The sequence below is a fragment of the Electrona antarctica genome, assembly GCF_951216825.1.
Source record: "Electrona antarctica genome assembly, chromosome: 20".
Classification (NCBI taxonomy): Eukaryota; Metazoa; Chordata; class Actinopteri; order Myctophiformes; family Myctophidae; genus Electrona; species Electrona antarctica.
Genome location: NC_136801.1, coordinates 11,664,561 through 11,687,561, shown reverse-complemented (window position 1 = coordinate 11,687,561; position 23,001 = coordinate 11,664,561). Strand labels below are relative to the sequence as shown.

Sequence of the window (23,001 nt, the reverse complement as noted above, 5' to 3'; positions counted from 1 at the left end):
TTTTGAAATGTCTAAGGGAAAAATGCATTGGGAATTATTTCCTGGACCTGGTGTCGTCATGAAAGGGGGCGGGACTGTGATGCTCTATTGGCTTCCCATTGCCCCCGCCGGCGGTGGCAGCGGCTGTCCACCTCATGAACAGCTCTCAGCGGGTAAATGGAAACCCAATTGGTCTCAGGTTCCAACTCCGATGTTTTTGATTTCCCCCCCTAGACCCACCTGGGGTTTAAGAGGTTAATGGAACAACAACCTCTCTATCTTACTGTCTTACTTATAGATGACTATTTATATGCATTTTGATATTGTGTTGTCCTATATTGCTTACTGTAAATCGCTCTGGATTAAGAGAGTCTGCTAAATGCCTTAATTGTATATTCTCATCAGCTGGACAGTGGACACTGGCCTTTCTCATTCATGTTGAGAAAAGTGATTAACAGATGCTGAAGAGTGTAATGGAGAGGGTAAGGGAGGCCCCCCCGCGGGTCACACACATGGACCACGGTCAGGGAGAGAAGGATGAGGCTGGCCGGGAGCACTGTGTCAGGCTTAGGTCTGCCACCCAGAACCGGAGGAACCAGATCCAACATTGAGGCACCGGAATGGTTCCATCACATTTGGAAACCGTTTCCAGAGCCGGTTTTATCACACTTTATCAGAGCTGGTTATTGTCACTTCACTTCTGCTATACAGTTACAATACCAGTGGTTCTCAAACGTTTTAATTTCATGGACCACCATAACTAACTTACAGACCTGAAAGGGTCCATTTGGTTCCAGACTCGGACAATTAAAGCCATTTTATTCACATGGTGCAGGAAAAAAGAGTGACAAGTTGTCACTCTGTATTGACATCGAAACAATTTACAATTTAGGCATTTAGCAGACGCTCGTAATCCAGAGCGATTTACAGTAAGCAAGAACACACATAAAAAATAGTCATCATGAATCATACGTAAGCTAAGAACCTAACAGTGGAATATCTAATGAAACTATGCGTATACACTATAGAGTGCTATGTCTACACTATTTAAGTTACATAAGTTGAGCCTATGCATACGCCTGTAAGGTCGTCGAGGCTAGGGCAAGTGCTACGGCAAGTGCTATGGGCTAAGATGGGGCGGCAGTGGCTCAGGTAGAGTGACCGGATGGGAACCGCAAGGTTCCCAGTTCAAACCTGGGCTCCCCCAGAGTTGGTGTCAAAGTGTCCTTGAGCAAGACTCTGAACCCCTAATTGCTCCCAATGTGCAGGTTGGTGCCTTGCATGGCTTCCTCCGGCATTGGTGTGTGAATGTGTGTGTGAATGGGTGAATGTATTGCACAATCTCTGTAAAGCGCCTTGGATAAAGGCGCTATATAAATGCACTATTTACCATTTAAGATGGAGTCTGAAGAGGTGGGTTTTCAAACTACGGCGGAAGATTGGGAGTGAGTCTTCAGTTCTGATTGCTATGGGTCACTGATATGATATATGATATGATATGATATGATATGATATGATATGATATGATATGGTACTTTATTGTCAGTTTGCACTGAAATTTGTTTTGCGACCCAGCGGCCTTGTATGCAACACATAGGCCTATACACATTTGACATAACACAGGACAAAAAAAATAATAATAATAGCAATAAATAAAATAAAATAAAATACAGTTACATACATAGAAACATAAGGGCAGAGAGCAATGTCCACTGCTCAGTCTAGTCCTGGCCAAAATCCTGATTAAGCCTCAGAGTTGATTGATGGACAAAATACCGTTTCAGTCAGACCTTATTGTACTGTATGCTGGAACACCATTTATCTCCTTCCTGAAGGCAGCAACCTTCAGGTTCACTGACCTGAATTTGGCTTGAGGCGCAGTGGAACGGTTCCACTGGAACCCCTGTCCTTTTGCTTCCATTTGTACACTCTCAGAGATACACCCCTGTAAGGGTCCATTTGGTCCAATGTTAGCATTCCCTTGACAAGGCTAGGAAATTAATCTATACTAATTGTCTCTCTTTCTTTGAATTTAAACTGATGATGAAACTATATATATAAAGGACACCTTAGGAATAGGGTAGTATCTGCATTCATACACTGCATGCGTGTCCATGAGAGACACGATGTGCTAGGTGTATGGTTTGGTCTGTGGACTGTGGATCTTTTGTAGTGGTGGAATGTTTTTGTCTGGTGTCTGTCTACAAATTACTCAGTTTCCAATGTGGAACGTTTCCTCTACGGCTAGCCATGTGCTCTTGCAACCAGAACTATTTAAGTGATCACATATTATTTTTTATTGTTTGCTTTCCTTATTTATTTTTTTTGTCTAGACATTGTGGGTGTGTGTGTGTTTACGGTGAACGGTGAACAAAAGAAATTAGCATGTTGGTTGAAATTACATTTGTTTTTCCCATGCTCAAGATTCCACAAACAAGTAAAACAACAACTGGATTAGGAGGCCATTTCTTTTTCCAGTACAAATGTATACGACCTTTCTATTTCAGATCTGCATTATACTGCAGTCTAAGAATGGGGGGTATTCATTGTTGTCTTGAAGTCTCGTTTCCTGCACTGCACACAGAATATCAAGGCCTGTTCCGCAACATTTGGACTTGACACAATGTTTGTCAACTTGGACACTCATTTCCAGGTTTGGTTTAGGTCATTTGCGTTTACTTCTGTAACTCTGTGTTTAGTATGCTCTGTGTCTAGGTTGTTAATCTGTTAATTTCCCAGTTCCCAGTGTGCATCTTAATTTCTAGTAATGTAAGCCTTTCTCTCTGGTCTCTGCCCCCAGTTTGAGTTCTTGTTTATCTTTGTCATACCTGTTCACACACAGGAATTGAACATGTTACAAAGCTTTCTCTCCGCATGTGGTAACATTTAGTTCAACGTGCCATGCATATGCATATAACTTCATCCATGCCCAGTGATTTCTAAAAGATAGTCGGACTTATCCATATTGTTGTCAAATGACTTTGACCGGCTCTCACTTAAAGCAAATCCTTCCTGATTTAAATGTCATGCTACTGTAAGTCAAGTAGATTTATAATGCTTGTGTGGATCAAACAAGTCCTTCTTCGCAAACCTTTTGCATGATTACAGGCTTAACACACATGCAAATCATTAAAGCTTGTTATTAACATTTGGGGTTTGCCGATATTTCATAGTCCGCACTTTCCCGTTTTGTTTGTTGACAGTGAGAAGTCTGCTCTGATTTTTGTGACTGTTTTGGATCTTGTCTTTCATTTCCCTTCTTGTTTCATTCAGTCTATCTTTGCTAATTGCTAGTTAGTATCAACCTGTTTGGGTCGATTTTTACTCTCAGAGTACTATGTACTATGTACCTCATGCACCATACCTGCAAAATTTGACACACTTTATTAAGAGCTAAATCTCTGTATAAGTTGCGAAACAAAACCAGACTGAAACCTATCCTCATTTTAATGAACTCGCATCTGTGGAACATTCTGACAAATCTTCAGTTGGTGTGGGGTCATTGCAAAGCAACTGAAAGATTTTTGGATTGTATGATATGTGATATCTTAACTCATATGATCGAAAGGTTTAATGTTATTATGCTTCTGGGGTTTTGTGATCTCAAATATTGTGTCATGCTTGCGCAGGTGGTAAGGAGCAGAGTCACACCGCCAAACCTATTGCAATATCATTGCAATAAATAGTAAATGGTTACTACTTACTCCTGAGCTGAAATATCTAATATCTCAAGTCTGCTTTAAACGACACGAGCTCCGTCACTTATTAGCGGTCCCCCCTTTTACATATTGGGTTTGAGAAAGGCGCTTCCGAGGTAATTAGTGCGGAAATGCGCTAGTCCAGTCAAACGTTTGACGTTTGGTGCTGCAGAGCAGAGGAACCTTTGTGGTTACTGGTGGTGAAGGATGTGTCCTATCCCCCTGGCAGAGCTCATGGCGCTGGTAGTGGTGGCGGTGGTGGTAATGGCATCATTCTCTGGAATCCCAGACACATTCCAGAGGAAATGAAGGGTCCCGTGGCCCGTGGGGGTGTGCAGAGCCTCCTTGCCACAGCACTGGCCCTCCCTCAGGGTTGTCTTTGATCCCCCTATTTACCGAAGACCCCCCCCCCGCCCCCCTTGGGTCACTTCCTGTCCCCCGGGCCTGACCACTGTCTCCTCATCTGCTCCTTCTATCCCTGTACAGCCTGGATCTTTGTCACTGACCACCCACTTCTACACTGAAGCAGAATCCTTTACTGTATGATCTCTTTCTTTCTTTCTTTCTTTCTTTCTTTCTTTCTTTCTTTCTATGATTTCTTTTGAGGGGCTAGCGGGTAGCGCCCCTCTTATGCCCAACTTTCCGGGTTTGTGCACATACATTGAAGACAAATGTGAGGACGCAAATTGTGATTCGTCAGAATTAAATTATATATGATGATGTATGATGATAAGAGCACCCGTCCTTTTTGCTTTCTTTCCATTTATCTTTCCTTTGCCACTCTCTCTTGTGCGCACGCACGCACGCACGCACGCACGCACGCACGCACGCACGCACGCACGCACGCACGCACGCGCGCGCACACACATACACACACACACACACACACACACACACACACAGGTTGTGCCTCACTGCCTTGATCCTAGAGATTGCTATAATCAAGTTCACCGTTATTACATCCCCAGCAGATTTATAAAAGCATATTATAGGTCATCTTTCAGTGACGTTCATTGGTCTCCTCTCTGATCCCTTTCATATATGCTGTCTCTGGTTGCAGGCTATTCTCTCCTCCACGTATGTCTGTTAATAATGGAGACGATGTGAAGTTCAGACTTTAACTTTAACCGTCTCGTTTTGTGCTTTGTGTTTTTTGCAACAGTGGTGCAAAGAGTTGACAATGTCACCGAAGGGATGGTAAACTACGGAGGGAAGATAATCACTGTCGAGTCGGACTTGAAAAAGCTTGGTATGATTTACACAATTTAGATGTCATTTGAGTATATTGCTTTTTTCTCCTGTCGCGGATAGTTATTAAAATCAAGGCTAGAATTAGAATGAGATTAGAAATAAAATGTTTATTTACCTCTATTCCCAACAGATAAATACCTGTATATCATAAAGACAACCACCATTTGATGAGATTTAGCCTTGCAGAACCAAAACTATAAATAAATATTTTGTTATTGTTGGATTAGATTTTGTCCACAATTCCATGCTGTATTGATGTGGTATACCATAGGAAAGATAACTGGCAAACATGGTGCTCTAATTGTGTAGACTTCTTGTAAATTAAGTAATGCAGATGTTTAACAATAATTTTGCTCTTGAGAATGTTTCATTTTACACTCTCAAGAGTGTAAAATAAAACATTTGGTTACCAACTCTCCCATCATTTAGCTGGGGACCACCTGGAACCCCCTCGAGGACCACCGGTGGTTTTGAGAACCACTGCGGTAATATATTACATCAAATGTGTGTGTGTTCAGATGACCAAACAGGGCAGAGGTCGGAGAACGCCACCACGGAGATCCAGGTGTTCAAGAGCAACATGCGGGCGCTGCAGCGGCAGCTGTCCGAGGTGGCGGAGCGCAGCAGCAGCAACCGCGCCGCCCTGAACCTGCTGCGCAGCGCCGAGACGGACCTCCAGAGCGGCCAGGGCTCCATCCGGGGCCTGCTGGACGCCAACCAGGCCACGCTGGGCGCCGTCAACGGCACGCTGCGCTCCTACGGCAGCACCATGGAGGGCCTGCAGGACGACACGGCACGGCTGCAGACGGAGCTGCAGGCGCAGGTGAGCGGCGTCAAAGATTCCGTCGACTGAAACTGTGGCGACAAAATGTCCGTCGCCTGCCGTTTCACTGACGAAAACTAATTAAAAACTAGGATGACTTAAAGGTACGACTAAATATACTGACAATTTCATCAACAAATAATAACTAGATTAAATGTTGGGGGAGGGACTAGTGGAGAAGAGATCCAGTAGAACTAAAATATAATTTTTATGTTTGGTTACGCTCTGAAAATAGCCGATATGCTCACAACGGGTCGCGCTGCTATTTTCAGCATGCAACACAAAGTGTCAAATCTGCCATTAAGACGCCATCAAGGCCCGCCAAAATATTTTTTTGACGACAAAATCAACCGTAGATTTGGTCGACTAAAACCGTATGATATTTAGTCGACTAAATCGAAAACATTTCAGATGACTAAAATAAGTCTAAAAGTTTTTTTATTCAGTTTTATTCAAAAGTCTATGACTAAAACTAAATCAAAACGTGCCGTCCAAACCCAACCCTGCAGGTGAAGCTCCAGAATGCGGCCCTGCTCAGCATCGGCAGCCTGAACCTCACGCAGGCGCAGCAGCGGGGCCTCATCGCCATCTTGCAGCGCTCGGTGGACGACACCAGCCAGGCCATCCAGAAGATCCGCAACGACTTCCAGGGCCTGGAGCAGACATCGCGGCAGATGCGCTCCGACACCCAGTGGCTCCACGACAAGGTGGAGAACCTGCAGGCGGTCGCGGCCAATGCCTCGGCGCTCGCCAAGCTCAACAACGACAGCCTGGACGACGTGGGCTCGCAGCTGGCCTCGCTGGCCGGCCAGCTGCAGAACGCCAGCAGCGTCGCGGAGCTCCACGACCAGAGCCTGCAGGATCTCACCGAGCAGCGGCGGAGCCACGACAACCTCACGGCCGTCCGCTTCGAGAGCCTGGAGGTGCGGCTGGAGGAGTCGGAGCAGAGCGTGGACCGTGTGACGGGCAACATCAGCTTCACCACGCAGCTGCTGGGCGCCATCAACCTCAACCTGAACGACCTGCGCAATTGCGCCGAGACGGTCGGCCGCCACTCGGAGTACCTGCAGAACCTCAACAACAGCGTGGAGGACGCGGGGACGGACACCGCAGCGATGCGCGCCCAGCAGGAGGAGCTGTCGGCACGCCTGGACAAGGAGGTCACCAGCCTCTCCATCGTAATGGAGGAGATGAAGATGGTGGACTCGAAGCACTCGCAGCTGATTACCAACTTCACTATTCTGCAAGGTAAGAAGAATACTGTGTATAGACCATATTCACACGCCGGCCATGTTGGCATTTTGCCACCCTGCCATGGCAAGATGGCCGCCATGTGAATATGGTGTATACTAGTGACTCCTGGTGCTTGAGTGGAGCAGGGGTAAAGTTCCTGTCCACCACTAAAGAGTCTAGGAGGGGGTTGGTCGAGTGAGTACACCAACCCAATCAATAGGCTCCGTGCACATACGCCATTTTGGAAAATAACTTCCTACTTCCGGGCCTCTTCTGACTTCCTTCAGAATCACAGGTGTTACCGATGATACTAATGAAGGCTCTGAGTCTGTTCCATTCTGGTCAAACAAAGTCAGGGTGCTCGCTGGAAACACTGCTACACCAGTGGGTCTCAAAGTGTCCTTGTGGGTGGGTTCCAAATGTACCCGTACAGGTGTGTAACTCTGAGAGTTCTATTTGTTTTACACTCTCAGAGTTATGGGGGTCCTTGAAATTAAAAGGTTTGAGAAATGAGAACCACTGTACACTAAATGGAACAGAGCGTCATACTGTATATAGTCTCTGTCGGGTGGAAAATGTCCAAAACTGTTAACTTTCAGGGTGTAAATTCAAAAATAGAAAAAGTAGCAAATCGACAAGCTCAAAACCCCCAAAAGGTGTTTTGAGCTTGTAGATCTGCTACTTTTGAGTGACGCTGTAGTATGATCAAGTAGGGGCATTCATTTACAAAAAAAAGAAAAACACAAAAAGTAAAAATATGGAGATAAGAGCTTTCTGCCCGACAGCGACGATATGATACTTAAATGTTCTCGTCACTTTTTTCTTTTCACTTTACGCGTTTTCATGTTTTAGGTCCACCTGGTATCAGGGGCCCTCGAGGGGACAAAGGACCCCAGGGACTCACCGGTCAAACTGGACAGAAGGGGGAGAAAGGGGACAAGGGCGGGCCCGGGCTGCCAGGACTCAGAGGAGAAAAGGGAGCTCTGGGACCCCCGGGCGGGCCGGGGATAAAAGGCCAGCCGGGCTCCCGGGGCGGCCCCGGATCCAAGGGCTCCCGAGGGTCAGGGGGCAGGGCGGGCCCCCCCGGTTCCAAAGGAGAGCCAGGCACCAACGGGCTGCCCGGGAGGGATGGACAGGCCGGCCCTCAGGGCGCACAGGGCCCGCCAGGCGCCCGAGGAGCGATGGGTCCCGCCGGCGAGCTGGGGCCGAGGGGGCCCCTGGGGCCCGTGGGGGCGCCCGGACCACCCGGACTACCGGGGATCCCTGCCCGACCGCCGCAGCCGCCGATGCCTCTGAGCCCCCTGTCTCTTCAAAGCCAGCCCCCCGCCCCCACACTGTCGGCGCCAGGTGAGCCCCGCCCCCTCCTTCATCCTCATTCACAATAGGCTAATTACTGTTACATGATGATGCCGCCAAAATGTGGAATGCCCATTATTAACCCATTAAAGACCTGAGGCCGATTCTACAAAATGATTGCCTTCTAAAATCTTTCCTGTAATTCACTGCTGACGTTTTTCTTTTTTCTGCTTTGTACATGAAATCTTTTGTATTGTGTCATGTTATTCGTTAATTTGTAATGCTCTCTTGATGAATTGAATACATACATGTTAGGACCACAATGGAACCAAACCCCCTGGGCTTTTCGCGTTATCCTTTTAGCCTTCATGTCAGACTGTACCACGTGCTGTTTACATGTCTGACTAATAAAGTATTCCATGGATCGATCAATGAATCTAACTGTAACGGTAACAAACTGGCCGAGATGATCTCTAAGTGTTTAATAATGGCTCTTCATTGCAGGTTGCCCTCCTGAATGGGTCAACTACGGAGACAAGTGCTACTTCTTCTCCAAAGAGCTGCATAGTTTTGATGACGCCAAGGCAAACTGTGCATTGAGTTACGCCTCACTGTTGATCATCAATGACATGGAGGAACAGGTACTTATGAGCCTATGATGTGATTTTCTAAAACAATAAATGATTTCGGTGAGAGATATTGGTCACCGAAATAATTTATTGTCGCATATCAAAGTGCTATATCCAAAGTTCGAATCAGCGGTCCGACACGTTAAAATTACCACCGCTGAAGTGCCCTTGAACAAGGCATAGAACCACTACGATGAAATGTTCTATGAGCAGGGCCTGGCTGGAAACAAGTTCTTGAGCTTAGCCCAGATACCCTGGGTAAATATAGTAATCATTTCATTTCATTTCAAGTACTGAATAGCATATAGGCTAATGTAGGCTATTATACAGCATTCACAAAACAGTCCAGATAGAAAATGCATCCACAGCGGTATCTGCGCTTTGCAATTTCCCCAGCTTCTTGTTTTTGAGTCAAACATGGTGGAAAATGAAGAGAAATCAATAGGTGGACCAAACAGGAAAGTAAAATGATTTTCATGCTTCATCAGCATTGACGTGCAACACGTGTGCAAGACATGGTCATGGGCCCTTTATTGTATGAGGCTGCAATTGTCAAGGTTAAAGACTCAAATGCACTGTGTCTAAGAAGCACACACAATTCTTCTGACTACGTATGAAGTATAAATTAGGCTTCAAACCAATTTTCCATACCTTTTCCTGGAAATGAAGGTTTGCCCTGCAGTCTGCATGGGACCTCATTACTGTCATGTCAATGTGCAGTGGTGGAAGAATTAAGTACTCACATGTTTTACTTAAGTAAATGTATCAATACTACAATGTAGAAATACTCTGTTGCATTCAAAATGTACTTGAGTAAAAGTACAAAAGTATGGGTATCAAAATGTACTTAAAGTACCAAGCAGAATGTCCCATTGCACATGCATTTTCAAATTTATGAAATGTATTAAAATCTTTTGAAAATCTTTTCAAATGGCCGAAATGTATTTAGGGCTGAGGTAGGTAATGTATGTTTATTGTTTTGTAATAATAATCGAAATCTACAAAGTAACTAGTAGCCTAACTAAAGTACAATATTTGCCTCTGAGATGTAGGGTAAAAAGTAGAGTAGAAGTAGAAGTAAATGTACTGAATATTGGAATATACTCCACTAAAGTTGGAAAAAAAATCTAATTTGTACCTAAGTACAGTACTTGAGTAAATGTACTTAGTTACTTTCCACCACTGGACCCTGGTGCTGTTATGTTAAATGTGTCATTGCTCTGCAATGCATGATGTCATTATTTTTGGTAGAAGTTGTTGTGACTCAGTGTTTTATGCTGTGTCCCAGTGTTGATTTTGACAGCAAACTTTGATTTAGTTTTAGTCTTTTGAATAGAACTCAATTTAGTTTGAACCTTTTATCATATTTTAGTCATCTGAAAGTCTTGTTTTAGTCGACTAAATATCATACAACTTTTGTCAACTAAATCCACAGTTTATTTAGTCGACAAAAATATTTTAGCAGGCCTTGATGGCGCCACAATGGCTGATTTTACACTAGATTGCATGGCGAAAATTGCCGATCTACAAGCTCACAATGCGTTGACGCATTGTGGACTATTTTTTTCAGAGCGACCACAACCAACCATAAAATGACTAGTCTTTTATGCTGCATTCACATGGGATCAGGCAAGCGGTAGACAGCAAACGGCACCACCTGCTGGACGGCACGGAGCGGTAAAAAGATACAATATTTTAACATTGAACCGTTACCGTCGCCGGTTCTGGCGGCGTGCCGTCCTGTTCCGTTTACCGGCGTGCTCCCGTCCACTATAATGACCTCCGGTTTGCCTTCTGCCGTCTGCCTGATCCTATCTGAATGCAGCATAAGTTCTACTGGATCTCGTCTCCACTAGTCCCTCCCTATTAAACATTTGAGCTTAATATTAAAAAATAATAATAATAATTATCCCACGATTTTGTAATCCATTTTTCACCCCTGTGTCAATTATCTAATGTGATCCTGGGCTCTACACACCCTCCGCCAACCTGGGGAGAGCAACGGACTTGAACTCATGCTTCCTTCATGCATGAGTGTCCAAGTTGCTCCTAAAGGCTGAGCTCAGACCTTTACTGCATTGCTGTATGCTTGTTGGATGAATGTTGTGTAGTGTCATGGCCGCCCCAATGCATTTCCAATGGAGGTCACATGGTTTGACACAACATTTGTGTTGTGTGAGGGGGAGGGGGCAGTCGAAACACAGCTGAAAGCCATACAACAGACCATGTGACCTCCATTGGAAATGCATTGGGGCGGCCATGACGCTCACAACGCTGTAAAGGTCTGAGTGAGGCCTTACACCTAACGGGGGAGTTTCCCTGGTTGGACGTAGCGCGTGGAAGGAACACGTTATTCCAACCAGTTCCTTTCCCCTCCATCAGGCGCCCCGGCTGGCCAGGGGGAGGCAGTATAGAGACCAGACCATTACTGCATGTTTTTTGTGAGGGTACCTACCCAACATTTGAGCTTTTATTCAGTGTTCGGCAGTGACAAAAAGGTAGTTGTCAAACATTTTTCGTCATAGTTTTTAGTCTACTAAATCCACACTGCTCTCAATCCCTCTCTGTGACGCGGTGCAGAAATGGCTGAAGAAGCAGACGACAGGGAAGGGTTACTTCTGGATGGGGCTGACGGACAAGGAGGAGGAGAACACGTGGCGCTGGCTGGACGGAACCCAACCTGCCTTCACGTGAGTCTCAACCACTGTTGATTTTGACAGCAAATTTAGTTTTTGTCATATTTTTGTCATCTGAAATGTTTTAGTGTTAGTCTAGTTTTAGTCGACTAAATATCATAAGATTTTAGTCGACTAAATCTACAGTTGATTTAGTCAACTAAAATGTATTTTTGCAGGCCTTGATGCCGTCGTAATGACTGATTTTACACGTGCTGAAAATAGTCGATCTACAAGCTCACACCGCGATCGGCTATTTTCAGCATACAACCAACTGTAAAATGACTTGTGTCTTTTACTTATACTGGATCTCTTGTCCACTAGTCCCTTCCTAACATTTTAATCTAGTTTTTATTTGTTGACGAAATTGTCAAGTTGTTGTCTTAGTTTTAGTCATCTTAGCTTAGTTTTCATTTAGTTTCCATTTTGTTTTCGTCAGTGAAAAACGGTAGTCAACGAACATTTTTCGTCATAGTTTAGTCAACGAAATCAACACGGCAACGTACACATCGTTGGTGTCTGGCAGAAACCTCTCATCTCCATATTCTAAGGCCACTTTTACACGGCAACGGCTTCCAGAGAAAACGGCAGTCCTTGTTGCGTTCTCATTTTTTATTCAGCCTTTACACGGAGACGCTGTAGTGTGCATGCCAGGTGGCTAGGTGGCGGTGGCGCACTGCCAGATAGACCAGGCACCACAGAGTATAAAGAAGGATAGAGACTGAACCGGCGCGATAGCCCCCCCCGTTTACGTGGAGACGCCATGCAGAGCGTTTTCAAAGGTTTCCACTCTGGAAGGAGTTTTCATTTTGTTGGGTTTTCAACCCCCGAAACCGCTATCGAAACAGACCCATGAACGATACTTTATTTAGCCATTTTCTATGGAAACCGTTCTCTTGTAAAGGGGGCCTAACTTTTTGTGTTTATTCGTGAATTGACGCCCCTACTTGCCCCTACACTACAGCGTCAGACACAAGCATCAAAAGTAGCTGTGTTTTGAGCTTGATCTGCAACTTTTGCTACTTTTTCATCGTTTAAATTAAATAAGCTTAAATTCTAGTTAGAATTTTAATAAACGTGTTCATATTGCAAGTGCAGACGGTGTGCAGGTCATTTTGTATATTTTGTGCATTTCTTTTAATACGTTGATCCCTGCCTACGCACCCCCGATCAGGTCTGCATAAGACTTTGTTTCCCAAGTTTTCTACTTCTAGTGATTAATGGTTTGTATTCAGTCTACTAATAACTCTTTTTCAAATAAATGTAATGGAGTAAAAGTAAAATATTTGGAACCAGGATGTAGTGTAGCAGAAGTACGAGTAAAGTAAAGTACAAATACCTCACACTTGTACTTAAGTACAGTACTTACTACTTAAGTAATTGTACTTTCCACCACTGTTTATTGGTCCAGTTTCTGTGGGGGTGTTCTGCTATACTTGTATTAATGTGTTGTCACTGCTCTCTGCTGGTCGCCTGCAGGAAGTGGAAGCCTGGCCAGCCTGACAACTGGGGCCACGGACATGAGAGAGGAGAGGATTGTGCGGGGCTTATTCACGAAGGGCTGTGGAATGATTTCTTCTGTGAAGATCTCATAAGCTACATCTGTGAGAAGGAGATGGAGGGCGGTGAGTCTCTCTCTCACTACTGCGACCGATTCCTTTCCTGTGTTTTATTTGACCATGTTCACACGGCAGCCAGTTTTGCTCTTACATTGTTCATTGCTTGATTGATTGATTTTATTTGGTGACATGACTTATTATTACATAAAAAGTGCACAGTAGCACCTTCCTGACATACAGTCAGTCATAGCATCTCAGGGGACAGGGGTCATTATGTCCGTACACGGACAAATTAGTCCGTTTACACATAATTTATTATAATGTTCTTATTTTGATCATATGACCCAATTACTGGATGTCAGTCTCCAGGTTTTCTTCAGAATAATATATATATATATAACACGTATTTACTACGACACTATGACACATTAGGAGTCCAACTACTACTAGTGCTTCTCAAATGTTTTATTTACAAGGACCCCATTCACACTCTCAGAATTACAGACCTTTTATGGTCATTCAGAATTTTTAAATCAGGACTAGCTCTTTATGTGTTTCTGGTAATATTATTGTCCACTCGTTTTGTATGTCCGTGGCAAAATAAATATTCTGACAAACATCTCCCCCTGTAGAGGATAGAAACACAATAAAGTCCATTGTGGTCCTCTTCACTTAAAACACTTGCAACATAACAAACAAATCTGAAGACCCTGCACAAAAACGTATTTTTGGAGTGGTGCACACCGTCAAGGGCTATGTTTGCCCTGTGTCTGTCTGTCTGTCCCTATGTTTAGACGGTACGACCTATACCTGCAGATGCCGGGCCATTCCTAGCTAATCACACACACACACACACACAAACACACACACACACACACACACACACACACACACACACACACACACACACACAGTTCAGGTTCAGTTTATTGTATTTATAGTACAAAATCACCCCCGGGGGTCTCTGTGCACTTTACACACACACACACACACACACACACACACACACACACACACACACACACACACACACACACACACAGCACTGCTCAGTTCACATGGAGTGCGATTTTTGGTACAGTATGTGGTCAGGTTAAGGCCTGGCTCAGGGAACAGGACGCGTCTGCCATGCATAGTCCACCATGGGCACCATTGGAGGTGCGACAGGCCCAAGGCCTAGTAGGAAGTTAATTGTGATTAAAATAATTAATCGTGCTTAACATTACGGTGAGTTAATTGCGATAAAATTAGTTAACTTTGACAGCCCTACTAAAAAGAACATTAACAGAAAACCTTCCTAACGTTCCTAAGAGCTCTTTTAAAGGTGCTCAGATAAGCACTTGTTGCTCAGAGAAGCACTCAAGCACTTGTTTATCTATTTGTGCTGACTCGGGCTTGATAAGCTTCCTTGTGCATGGTGTCATGCACCAAAAATAGCAGACAAGCTCACAAAACCAAGCACTGCAAACTGCGAAGCACTGCATTGCAAAGAATCTGCTATTGTCATAGTGCCCGCATTCAAATGTAAATCTGGACGAAAAATCTCTGAATTTAAAAATGTAGCTTAGCTTATTAATGCCTGGATAAGGTTCTCAGTCACCAGGTGTGTGTGTGTGTGTGTGTGTGTGTGTGTGTGTGTGTGTGTGTGTGTGTGTGAGCATAATAGGAACATTTTTCAGATGTAAGATAATATTTTTCCTTTAATCCATGGTAATGGCATTCCATGCCCTTGTTTTTGTTCTACAGCGGGATCCCCTGGGTCATAGCACTGTCTTGGACAGGCGAGGGTGTACTGAGCAGCTAGACTCCACTCACACGCGTCACTGGTGCACTGACCAAGCACATGGACATTATTACGTATGGAGAGAGAAGAGGGACAATTTTGAACTGAGCCCACGGCTGTGTGAGCAAACCTCTTCTTCGCACCGGTGACCAAATTCTGTTCTTCCTTCAAAATGAACTCAGTTCAGCATTATATTTTTTACAGCATGTGCAATACAGCTGCAGGACAATCACAAAATGTGGAGAAATGTTTTGTTTTGTTTCTTTATTTTTATTTTCTTAATCACCAATTGATTTATATTGATATTTTGCATTTTGTCTATGACTATTCCACATACAACTGAATATCTGAATGTATATTTTTCATAGTACTGCGGTTCTTTTTGTAGGATATGAATTCTATAAAGCCAAGGGGACTCACCATAGTGCCTTCAACAGTTATGGTTAAAGGTATGATCTTGAAAGGTGCAAAAGCATTTTGCAAAAATATGTTGCAGATAATATGCTATCTTTGACAAACCCCACTACGGTAATCTATTGAATGTCTGGCTATATAGTGCCTTTTTAATATCACTTACCAGAGTCAGAATAAATGAAGTATTTACACATAAAATGTCTGAAAATCAGCTTGATTTTAAAGCTGAGACTGCAAGTTTACAACATAGTATTACGTATTATGGTATTTTATAGAACATGGGAGTTTTTTGTTACTGTTACAGTACATGTACATTCAATATGAGACTGTAGATCCTGCCTACAAACATCAGATGTGCCACTATGCTGCGCTCAGGGAATTCATGTTTCCTGGTATTGTTAAAAACACTCAAAGTGTAAACAACACCACAAAGAGACAGAGGAAACCACGTAATACAATGATGAAAAAAAACCTACAAATAAAGATGTAAAACCAACAAAGCGCGTATGAGCTTGTTTTCCCACGTTTGAGTTTGCATGCAGAACCATATAGATGAAATATAGATCCGTATTGGTTAAAATATCCATCACAAAACTCACTCCATTCTATTGAAGAACCTAGTTTATTTATTTTGCACAAAATGTTATTTTCATGTATTTACTGTCTTGATAAATAATACTAGTCCAGTGATTTTTGTTTTTAAACATTGATCTTTATTGTTTTTGTTTTTATGATTTTTTTTTCTCTCTAGCCCAGATCGCAACCAAGATGTTAGATTCCTAGCATCATGTAGCCCGGCTTGACCAGACTAATATCGCTGCGTAGATATTAAGATATCTACGGCGGTTACAAACATATTCAAGCGTCATCATGGCATCAAAGTCCCACTTTGAATAGTGGGCTCTGATTGGTCACCCACAGCTCTGGGATGAACTGAAATGTAATTCAAACCGAGGAGTGCCAGACCAATCTGCAGCAGATTTGTTTGGTTTCCAGGCTAAGCATCATGGGCTAGGTATAGCAGTTTTTAAGTTTAAGTTTTTAAGTCAGTACAGTTTCTTCCAATCATTTCACATCCTGTTTACCATCTGTAGTTCTACTCCAATCACAGACACTCCTTCAGCAGCACAGAAGAGAGAAATTATCTCATCGTAGCACCTTTTAATAGGAGGCACTCAAAACTCTAGATTATCTGTCAGCGACATGGACAACAACAGCTTGAACAAACATGTTTATTAAAAACAACAAAACTGAAGACTGCGACTACATAAAATAATCTCTACCGCTGTAGACTTGTTGACAAGAATCAAATGTAGTTTTAAGATGCACTCCCGTAAATTATTTTTGACATGGTAAACATCAAAGCGACATAAAAGAGAATAGGAGCAGAGTGATGCAGTCTGAGCAGTGACTTCATTCATCCATGTGTTCATGCATTCATTCTTTCATTCGTTCAGTTACAGGCTTAGCTTCAAAATAGATACTGTATTGCCAACCAAGTGAATCAAGTGACACGTGAACAAATTAAATTGTCCTTAAGAAATTTAAATCTATGCATATATCTAGCTGGTTATTTCACATTGCTGTGTTCACAAATAAGGCTTAACAAACGTACACAGAGGAAGCAACAAATTGCCCAAATGTCTGTTTATATTGAGGTATAATATTGCTATGCGTAATTTTTTATTTGAAACCTTTTCGCTACAACCTATTGCCACATGCTGTTTACGTATAAAATCACTGGTGGAAAATACTTATACTTATAAAATGCCAATTGATTAAAAAATTCAGCTCAAGGGACACAAGTCTAACCAATTCCTTTCTCCTTTTATTATAACATTTTGTTATTACACCAAAAGTGGTGACCAATTGAATTCTGTGCCGCTCACTCTCAATAGTGATTTTTTTAAACCATTTTTGATAATAGCATATGTGGCCTGTGACTTGCAATGAACAACCTCATTAACCAAATCTCTTCACATGGCCTGCCTACCAGCCCCTCAGCTTTGTAACATCATTTGATGGTCACTAATTTCGGTAAACACACTACTCTGTTGCATCATTCGAAACCCTACACGGCTTGTGCAAGGATGCGCTGTGATTGGCCACTGCACTTGTGCAAGGACATGCTGTGATTGGCCAGTAGCCACTTTGAGTGGCAGTCAGGGCAAACACTCTCGCCAGAACTGATTTACTATTCTGTGCCTAATCGGGTTGCAACTCGAACGGCACTGAGTCGTCTCAATCGAACTTCGCAACGTTCGGCACGGCAACTCGCTCACTCTAGCTTGCTCGGTGGTGCCTCACGTGGCTCAATTCACTTGAGGCGGCGCACCTCCGTCGCAGTCTAAAACTATACTTTATCGGTTGTTTTGGCGAGAGGCACTTCCGCATTGGCTACAAGCCCATGGTCAGGTGGTTATAAGCACAAACCTTGTAGAGTTTAGAATGTCGCTACTCTGTCTCACACAGAAGGTGAGTGCAGTGTCTTGTCTCAGTCATCATCGGCGCTGAAGACTTTCAGGCAGCAAGGTGGTTTCAGCTCAACAAGGCAATAGATCGTTCAGAAGGGTGTATTCAGAAGGGATGTATCCACACTGATGACAGTGACAGCCGGAGCCACAGTGCAAACTGACAGGCTCCATCCCATCTCAGGGTGACAATTCCAACAGACTTGGGGCCTTTGTCTCCGGTTTCCATTAGCACCACTGACATGGAGCGCGATCATGTTAATCAATGCTCAGATTGCCTAACATGAACCCCCTTCCAGACAGTGAGGGTGATGATGATGGTCATTGCTGGCTCAGTGACTAAAGGGCTTGGGATCGATCGGTGCATGTGCTTATTCCTGTTTGACGCTGGTTATTTCAGGTAAAAGTCCACATCTGTTGGATGGCCTTCTGCAGATAGTGGTATTGGCAGGTCGGTTGTCTGACTCTCCTGACACTGATGGATGAATAGATGAACTGGGGGAAGCGGTGCATAAAGGTGGTGGTGAGTGTCGGGGGGGGTGAGAGGGTGGGGGGCTACGGAGGCTGGCCTGTCCCAAATAACAGCCAGTTGACCGGAGAGGTGCAGCGGCTAGTCATCCTTCTCCACTATCACCTCTCCAAGAAGCATCCGTCTCCTCTGGCGAAGCATGTGGAAGTACAGCTGAGGAAACACTGGAGGAGAGAACACAAAAAGACACAGATCATGTACAGGCCCATCATGCATGTGCGTCTTCTTAATTTTTGCCTAATTTTGCCTAAATAATAAAGTAGCATGCACTGTTGTTCCCGAGCAATGTATCTATATGATAATGCAAGTGCTCAGTAAAGTGATTCACAGAGCAACCACATATTGCATCTGTGGTTATACTTTAACAACCCGTGCAGAAATTGATTAAAGATATGATGTAAAACACTCCTTACGTGGGATGTAGGACAGCATGACGATGATGAGGCAGTAGTAGTAGTCAAAAGAGACGTTATACTTGTTGGGGAGCCTCATAGAATACATTCCAGATCGGCGCACAACTGGCAAAGCGGCGTAAATGGTGAACAGTTCGCCAACCACTCCAAGAGGGTACAGGATGATGAAGAAGTTGTATCTAGAAAAAAAAGTGAGATGGAGATCTTTAAACGCTAGCAGCGTATGCTCACAAAGTCATGGGCAAGTTCTCAGTCGCCATGACAGATTTCAATAGAATAAAGTCGGCATGTCTTCTATGGAAGCATGTTGCGCAGCAAAAATAGCATCATTCTGCAAGCTGTCAACGTGTCTGCGACACATTGAGAGCTTGTAAATAGGCTGTTGTCAGTTATTATTTAGGATTTGAGTATCAAACTAGCAATATGTTCAGAAGCATCTTCCATAAAATCATGTATTTCATATCGTTGCTGATGGGAGGAAACCACCTAACTCCAATTTTGATTCGATTTGATTTTTTGTTTTTGTTGTTGTTGCATAAATCAGTGCTATTGAACACCCTTTACGTGAGTTGTTTCTAAAATATTTAACCAATAAAAAGTAGTAAAGAGTGCTCGGAACAAAACCTCTTAACTTTGCTTTAATCCATGCTTGCATGCATCCATCCAGATTTGTGGGTGGTTAAAACACTTGGATGCATAAGAAGTTAAATAGTCTGCATGTATTTATACAGCGCCTTTTCCATAAGCACTTCAAGTGAACCTGTTATTTTCTTCACACACTGACGGAGGAGGCAGTGACATCATCGAGGGGAAATCCAAAGCTAATAGAAACTGCAGGCTTTCTATTCCTGGAAGGTTACCATACTATAATATAATCCATTGTTCTCACATTTAATGCAATTTTTTTTATAAAGATTTTAAAATCCTGTTTGAAATGACCAAACCTGCCTACTGAATGGATGATGTCACCGGTGGGAGAGTTTCTGGACTCTCCACAGTCCTCCTCTGAGACACAGAGAGTGAGTAGACCAAAATAATTTACCATATTATTATTATGAGCATAGCGAGGGCCAATTATATGAAGATAGATTGAAAATGGGTGTAGTGGAAAATCAATCTCCTTGTACGCGAGTAGTGTAGTGTGACAATTTGATTACACTAGTCATTCTGCCAGAACACTGAACATTGCCAGACACAGTAGAGGAGCAGAGAGCACGTCAACACCAACTCCTCCTCCCTATGACAGCATGATTCTTCTACAATGTGGTGGCAATCTGAGAACCCATCGGCAAAATATTAAGGAAAAACAGTGACCTCTTTTCCTTTGAATTTGCCGTGAGTCAACAGTCTGTCTCGAGAGACTGATGTGGTGGTGACTCTACGAGAATCCAGTATTTACTCGAGAATGCAAAGAGCAGCCTTAGTGGGTGCGTCTCAGACTCTCGGTGGATGTGGGAGAAATGACGGGCGAAACATTCCGTGACCAAAACAGTTGGTCTTAAAAAGAGGAGCAGCTGAACATGAGCCCCCTCTCTCTCTCTCTCTCTCTCTGGGGGCCTGTAGCCTCGGCCATGTGCTTAAGGAACCCCTGAGAATGCCAGGTGGAAGAGTGGGGGAAGTATAAGAACTACACTGTGTGTACACTGCAGTGCACCAAAGAGTATGAGGCCAATTTTTGTATGCTACTGTATGTTGATGAATTGAATACATACGTAGGACTACAATGGAAACAAGCAGGGGTCATCAATGTGTCCGTGGCAAGAGGGACATTTTAGATTTCGTTTTTATACACCATTGTAATGTTCTTATTTTGATCATGAGACCCAATTACTGCATGTCAGTCTCCACGTTTTCCTCAGAAGGTATGACACTGATTTACCTCAACACTATGTATATGTATATATATACATTATGAGTCCACTGAGTGGTTCTCAAACGTTTTATTTTTGAGCGGTGCCTCCGCCCTCCGCCCCATTACGCAGCTATGTGTGTATGTATGTATGTATGTCCCTGTGTGTGTGCGAGCACGGAAAGCTGCAACACGGTAACTCTGTCATTTCTCGACCGTTTCAGACACGGGAAAGCTCGCCGGAACCGGGCCGGCCCCCTGGGCGCGTTCCTGGGGGTCTGGATGTTCCGGGGACCCCCAGCCACGGTAACTCTGTCATTTCTTGACGGTTTCGGACGCAGGTGGCTCGCGGGAACCGGCCCGCCCCCCTGGGCGAGTTCCTGGGGGTCTGGATGTTGCGGGGGCTGCCCTGGGAGCCTGTATTTAGCCTGGTAGCCTGTATTTTTGTATCTTCATGTCGCTGACTTCCATTGTGAACTTCCAAAATGAATGGTAGCCTGCGTGTTTGTAGCTGCCAGTGTGAACAGTGCATTACTGTACCACGTGCTGTTTACATTTCTGACTACTAGATAAAGTATTCATTCAATCAATCAATCAAAATTAGCACAGTAAGTACATTTGATTGGAAACAACGGAGAACAGCAGAAACATTAACCTGCGAGAACATGTCTAGTCCACAGAGAGAGTACATCATCTCTAAAGTGCATTACTTTGAAGTAGGGATGTCCCGATACACTTTTTTCGCTTCCGATCCGATCCCGATACCTCAATTTCTGTGTTAACCGATACCGATACCAAATACCGATACTAGTGTCGTGATGTTGTGTTTATAGCTATCTAGCTATATATCTCGTGTTGTGTTTATAGCAGACTCCTCACTCAAAATGTGCACTTGCAGTTTGGGCAACTCCATAACAAACTCCACATGTCCCAACATTTTATTTACCTGCCATAGTGTCAACCCCCTACCCCCTGTGTCGGATCTGTGGTTAGACTGGCATATTCGCCGATACCGATATGACCCGATATGACAAATAAGGGCCGATCCGATACTTTTCCCGATACCGATACAGTATCGGGACATCTCTACTTTGAAGTGAGAGTGCCATCTCTGCGTCGTGAGATGCCTGATGCCTGTGTTTTGGATGGCTGTCGTTGTGTACAGCTGACGTTCCGTTAACACTACTCTAATTTCATCTCATCTCCTGTGACAGAGAGATATGTTAGGCCAGAATGCCATGTCATACAGTAGGTGCTCCTCATACAGTAGGCCAATGTTATGTCACACAGGGGCGACAGCTGAGAGATTGGATGGTTATCACGGTTATAAAAGATTAAATTTAAAGGGACGTTTGGGGTCCATTTTTAGATGTGCTTTTGTGTTTTCCTAATGTTCTAGTGTAGCCTTACACTAGAACATTGCTAAAAACCTATGACAAGATTGTTAGAACAATTACAAATGGAATCGAAAAGTTGCGTGCAAATGTTGATGTAGACAAAAAGACTGGAGATATGAGTTTATTCAATCCCCATCTGTGGTGTGGGTGGATTTAATCAATCACACCTGGCCTGAGTCAAACTAATAGATTCTGGGCTGGGTGGGACTATACACCTGTTGTGCATGATCGATCTACTGCTACGCACACAGGATGAATGGCCATCGCAACACACACACACACACTCAAGGAGAGCCTCTGTTACGACATCTGCATTTCTTGGATCCCAGAATTTACAGTAGGCTATGTGTGGCGATACAGTATATCCACTTGAGTTTATAGGCTACAAAAGACATTGCAAGCAGCACGAAGGTACTGTGTGGTTCTGTAACTCACTTGATCCAACTGCTGACTGGTTGTTAACTTCACCTTTTGTTTCTAATTGCCTTATCTCATACTCACTATGTCATCACAGCACAATGTTAATGTTTAGTTCACTGGATACATGGTTAAAGAGGGGATATCACTACACACCCATGCTACTTGTCACTGTGTCTGCCTGTACAGGTGGCACAGCTGTGTATGTTGTGTACAATTGGCCAGACCGGTGTAAAGTCAGTTATGGCCATTGCTTATTATTTACACTTTCAATATGATTAGAGCGACTTGGGGACCCAACGCAGCTCCTCCAAGGAAAACAAACAAATGAACGGAGCTGAACGTGAATCCCCCCCACCGCCCACCCCTTTTTTTCCCTCACTGTATATGTTTCTTTTCCCTTTTTACCTCCTTTATGATGAATTCCTGTTCTGTCCTTTGTCTATATAGAAGTGTCTATTTGTACGTCTCTAAATGTTTTTGATGAATTGAACATGGTGGACCCTATTGGAAACAAGTGTAATGCTTAATTGGGTCGTCCACTCACAGTTAACAGCCTTTGTATTGAGTTTGTGCTTGAAATGT

General features: G+C 43.7%; 3 protein-coding genes across 4 annotated transcripts in view; 2 read left to right on the top strand and 1 right to left on the bottom strand.

The window, feature by feature from the left end:
• The window catches only part of LOC306913480 (collectin-12-like), a gene marked incomplete at its 5' end in the record, with an annotated part of 51,860 nt that extends 34,763 nt beyond the window's left edge, over positions 1–17,097 (top strand). For both annotated transcript variants that reach the window (XM_079490159.1, XM_079490158.1), the window contains 8 exons: positions 4,840–4,926; positions 5,447–5,751; positions 6,261–6,999; positions 7,837–8,331; positions 8,785–8,921; positions 11,490–11,599; positions 13,064–13,209; positions 14,890–17,097. In XM_079490159.1, coding sequence (XP_079346285.1) covers positions 4,840–4,926; positions 5,447–5,751; positions 6,261–6,999; positions 7,837–8,331; positions 8,785–8,921; positions 11,490–11,599; positions 13,064–13,209; positions 14,890–14,909 — 2,039 coding nt within the window. In that variant the 3' untranslated portion in view covers positions 14,910–17,097. The remainder of the gene's footprint in view (positions 1–4,839; positions 4,927–5,446; positions 5,752–6,260; positions 7,000–7,836; positions 8,332–8,784; positions 8,922–11,489; positions 11,600–13,063; positions 13,210–14,889) is intronic.
• hacd1 (3-hydroxyacyl-CoA dehydratase 1) overlaps positions 16,583–23,001 on the bottom strand; it is a 19,662-nt gene continuing 13,243 nt past the window's right edge. Inside the window, exons 6-7 of the mRNA XM_079490161.1 lie at positions 18,754–18,932; positions 16,583–18,504 (exon numbers count right to left, since the gene is read on the bottom strand). Of these exons, the coding sequence (XP_079346287.1) occupies positions 18,422–18,504; positions 18,754–18,932 (262 nt within the window). The 3' untranslated portion in view covers positions 16,583–18,421. The remainder of the gene's footprint in view (positions 18,505–18,753; positions 18,933–23,001) is intronic.
• LOC306912856 (uncharacterized protein) overlaps positions 22,178–23,001 on the top strand; it is a gene marked incomplete at its 3' end in the record, with an annotated part of 26,333 nt that continues 25,509 nt past the window's right edge. Inside the window, exon 1 of the mRNA XM_079489311.1 lies at positions 22,178–22,410. The remainder of the gene's footprint in view (positions 22,411–23,001) is intronic.